This window comes from Triticum aestivum, chromosome 3D (genome assembly GCF_018294505.1).
Source record: "Triticum aestivum cultivar Chinese Spring chromosome 3D, IWGSC CS RefSeq v2.1, whole genome shotgun sequence".
In the NCBI taxonomy this organism is placed as follows: domain Eukaryota; kingdom Viridiplantae; phylum Streptophyta; class Magnoliopsida; order Poales; family Poaceae; genus Triticum; species Triticum aestivum.
Window position 1 is genome coordinate 345,114,942 of NC_057802.1, and position 2,905 is coordinate 345,117,846.

At 45.4% G+C, this 2,905-nt stretch overlaps 1 protein-coding gene across 1 annotated transcript; it reads right to left on the minus strand.

The window, feature by feature from the left end:
- Positions 1–786: 786 nt before the first annotated feature.
- On the minus strand, positions 787–1,562 carry LOC123074621 (uncharacterized). Its single transcript, XM_044497415.1, has 2 exons — positions 1,408–1,562; positions 787–1,191 (listed from the first exon to the last, which is right to left on the minus strand). Exons 1-2 carry the CDS (start codon positions 1,514–1,516, stop codon positions 956–958), a joined length of 345 nt encoding a protein of 114 aa, XP_044353350.1. The 5' UTR covers positions 1,517–1,562; the 3' UTR covers positions 787–955.
- Positions 1,563–2,905: the final 1,343 nt, after the last annotated feature.

The following is a 2,905-nucleotide window of genomic DNA, read 5'->3' on the forward strand; positions in this document are numbered from 1 at the left end:
ATTACTACGTTCCCCAACAGTTGATGCGCAGCTGAGGCCGGCGAGAAGACGCCGGCGAAGGCGGGAGGAGGGGCGGCGGGGGCCTTGCCCTTGCCGGAGAAGAAGCCCATGGCGATGGCTAGGTTTTAGCGCCGACGGGGGAGCACAGTGAGTGGCGAGATGAGGACGAGGGCGTCTGGAAGTGGATGAGGACGCCGCCCCACTGCACGCTCAGATTAAAAAAGGTCGACCGCCGTCGCTGATGCGTGGGCCGCGATTGGCGGTCGTCATTAATAAAGACGACCTCGGTAGTTGGGCGGCTGCTAGGTGGGGACGCGGCGGAGACCGAGGACGCGCGGCGCATCCGCGCCGACGCATTTCAGCTGCAAATTTGGGCCAGAAATGGGTCCGCGCGGACGCGAAGCGAAGACATTTTGGGAATGGGTCGGCGCGTTGGGTCAGCACTTTTGTCCGCGGCGACCCAAACGGACGGCGGCGGACGAAATGGATACATGTGCTGGAGTTGCTCTTAACATACTCCCTCCATTCCTTTATTTAATGTGTATAATTTTGGCACGGTGACCAAGACACGTAATTATACACAAGTTAGGACAAAAATAACCTTGGCTAAATCATTGATTAGTAGCAATTAATCATTTATGCTTGAAAAGTAGTAAGAGATACATGCAATCAGAACCGAGACACTTTCCTTTTTTTCTTTAAAAAGAGAAATACATGCAATCGGGAAGAGATATTTTTCTTTTTTTCAAGAGCGCTAAAAACGAAATGTTGAGGAGTTACAAGAAATGCACCTTATATTGTGAAATTTTATTAAAAAACAAATATACCTTATATAAAGAAACGTAGGAAGTATCAGATTATTAGTTCTACTGCTTGCGCAGGACATTAAATATAGTACACAGCATATATAATACATCTGAGTGTAATCCGGAGAAGATTTGGAACTGCCTCGAAATCAGCGGAAGATGTACACAACAAAGAGCACCAAAAACACGAGCAAGTGATCGAGCACTATCCCTTGTTCGCCAAAGGGATGGTTCCGGTCCAGCGGTGAGGTTATTTCCGGGAGCAAGGAGAACCTGTTCGGATGGAGTCCGTCTACATTTCCATCGCTCGCCGCCGTCGAAAGTTGCAGTGGTGCTGATTGATTCGCCGTCATGGTGTCGATCATGGGACGGCGTAACTCCGCCCCTGCAATACACAAACACATGTGTAAGTACGCTAGTCGATCGTACTCAAACCAATTGGCCAGCTGTTGGCGTACTGAAGCCCTGCTCGGATCCACTCCGCTCCACAGCTGCAACTCTCGGAGCGGAGGGAGCGATAGCGCAATCGCACAGACCCAGCTCCTCGCACGGAGTGGAGTTTTGAAATGGGAGAAGTACCGAACAGGCACTGAATACTCACCGCCCATGACGAGCTTCCCGACGATGAACGCCGGCGAGGCCGCGGCGCACCTGCACAGCAGCGCGGATGCCAACAGCGAGTAGGCGAGCACGACAGCTTGTGTCCTCATGGTGTTGGCGCTCGGCTTGTTTGTGCTTTCCCCGGTTGTAGGCCGCGATGACAGAACTGCGTGATTTGGTGGCTCACTCGCGTCGGGTTTATAAAGAGGCGGGAATTGGTGCGGCTTTGTTTTTGTGTCTGAAGTCTATCCCGCTGACCGGACTTGATTCATCAGCAAGCCGCTTCTGACCGAGTGCCGTGCGGTTCCTGGGTCTGCTGTATTTTCTTACTCGTGCTATGACGTGTGCAGGTATGGGCCGTTGGATTTGCCGCGGCAGGGCAGATGAGCGGCGGGAAGGGCTGTTGAGGAAGTCTGTCCCGGTTGGCCACCATCCGGATTTATCCGGCGGAATGATTTTGTCAAAGGATGCACGCTGCCCGGCAGGCAGGGGAGCAGGCCAGCTACTAGCGCACGCCACAACTAATGTGTGATGTATTTGTCGTCAGCTTTGTCAAAAATGATGGCCTGATGTATTTGTGGTCAGCTCCCACAAAAAATAGTCCTATTTATTACTCCTGAAATTATTTATCGGGACAGATAATGCCCCATTCTAGGAAGGGCCGAGTTGAGTATGATTAATTTAGAAGATATGCTCGCCTTTTTATTTCCCGTCCTTAGTTTAGGAAAGTGAAAATATTTTTCCTTTTATTTTATGAATTTTGGGAACAGAATTTTCAACAAAGAGAGTCTTTCACGGGTCATACAAGACCTAAGACTAATCTATATTAAATAAAAATAAGATAATATAAGATAGTATTGCTGTAATAAATTGCCCTGTCTTTTTTCAACAAAGTAGGCCTGCCTGTAATGTTTGGTCGGATCATGTGTCCTGCATGACAGAATTAGAACTGACACGGCCGCGGCCCAGGTAGCACTATGTGCGTATTACACTCATGATTTTTTCCTGTCAATTTGTCAACCAACTTTTTGTTTTAGTCGTTTTATTAATATACTTCTATTTAAAAGAAAATAGATTGCGAGCAAAGGCACAGATCCATGGCACATGCATATTGCGTTGGCGTTTTCTTTCCATTCGGCTTTTTAGCCAAACTTTCTTTTTTTTTCATCCGCCTTTATTGAAACACTTTGAATGTTTTCTGAAAAAATTCTGGAATTTTCAGAATAATGTTACTGTAGCAACTGTAAAAAATTGTGAATATGAATATTATATTAAAAATCTAAAAAATACTCACGCTTTTGTGAAAATGGACAAAAAATCATGGATTAAAAAATATTTGTAAATTTTTAAATTATTCATGAATATGAAAAATCCACTAATTTTAAAATATTCAAAAATTAGGAAAAGTTCATGAATTTGAATTAGGTTATTGAAATTTTAAAAGTATTCAAAAATTCAAAAATTTATAACTAAAAACTCAAATAAGAAAGGAGAAAATG

Excerpts from the sequence above, each read along its gene's own strand:
- LOC123074621 (XM_044497415.1), bottom strand. The coding sequence starts at position 1,516 with ATGAGGACACAAGCTGTCGTGCTCGCCTACTCGCTGTTGGCATCCGCG. Across the intron at positions 1,192-1,407 it reads CGGGAAGCTCGTCATGGGCG|GGGCGGAGTTACGCCGTCCC; the intron begins GTGAGTATTCAG and ends TGTGTATTGCAG.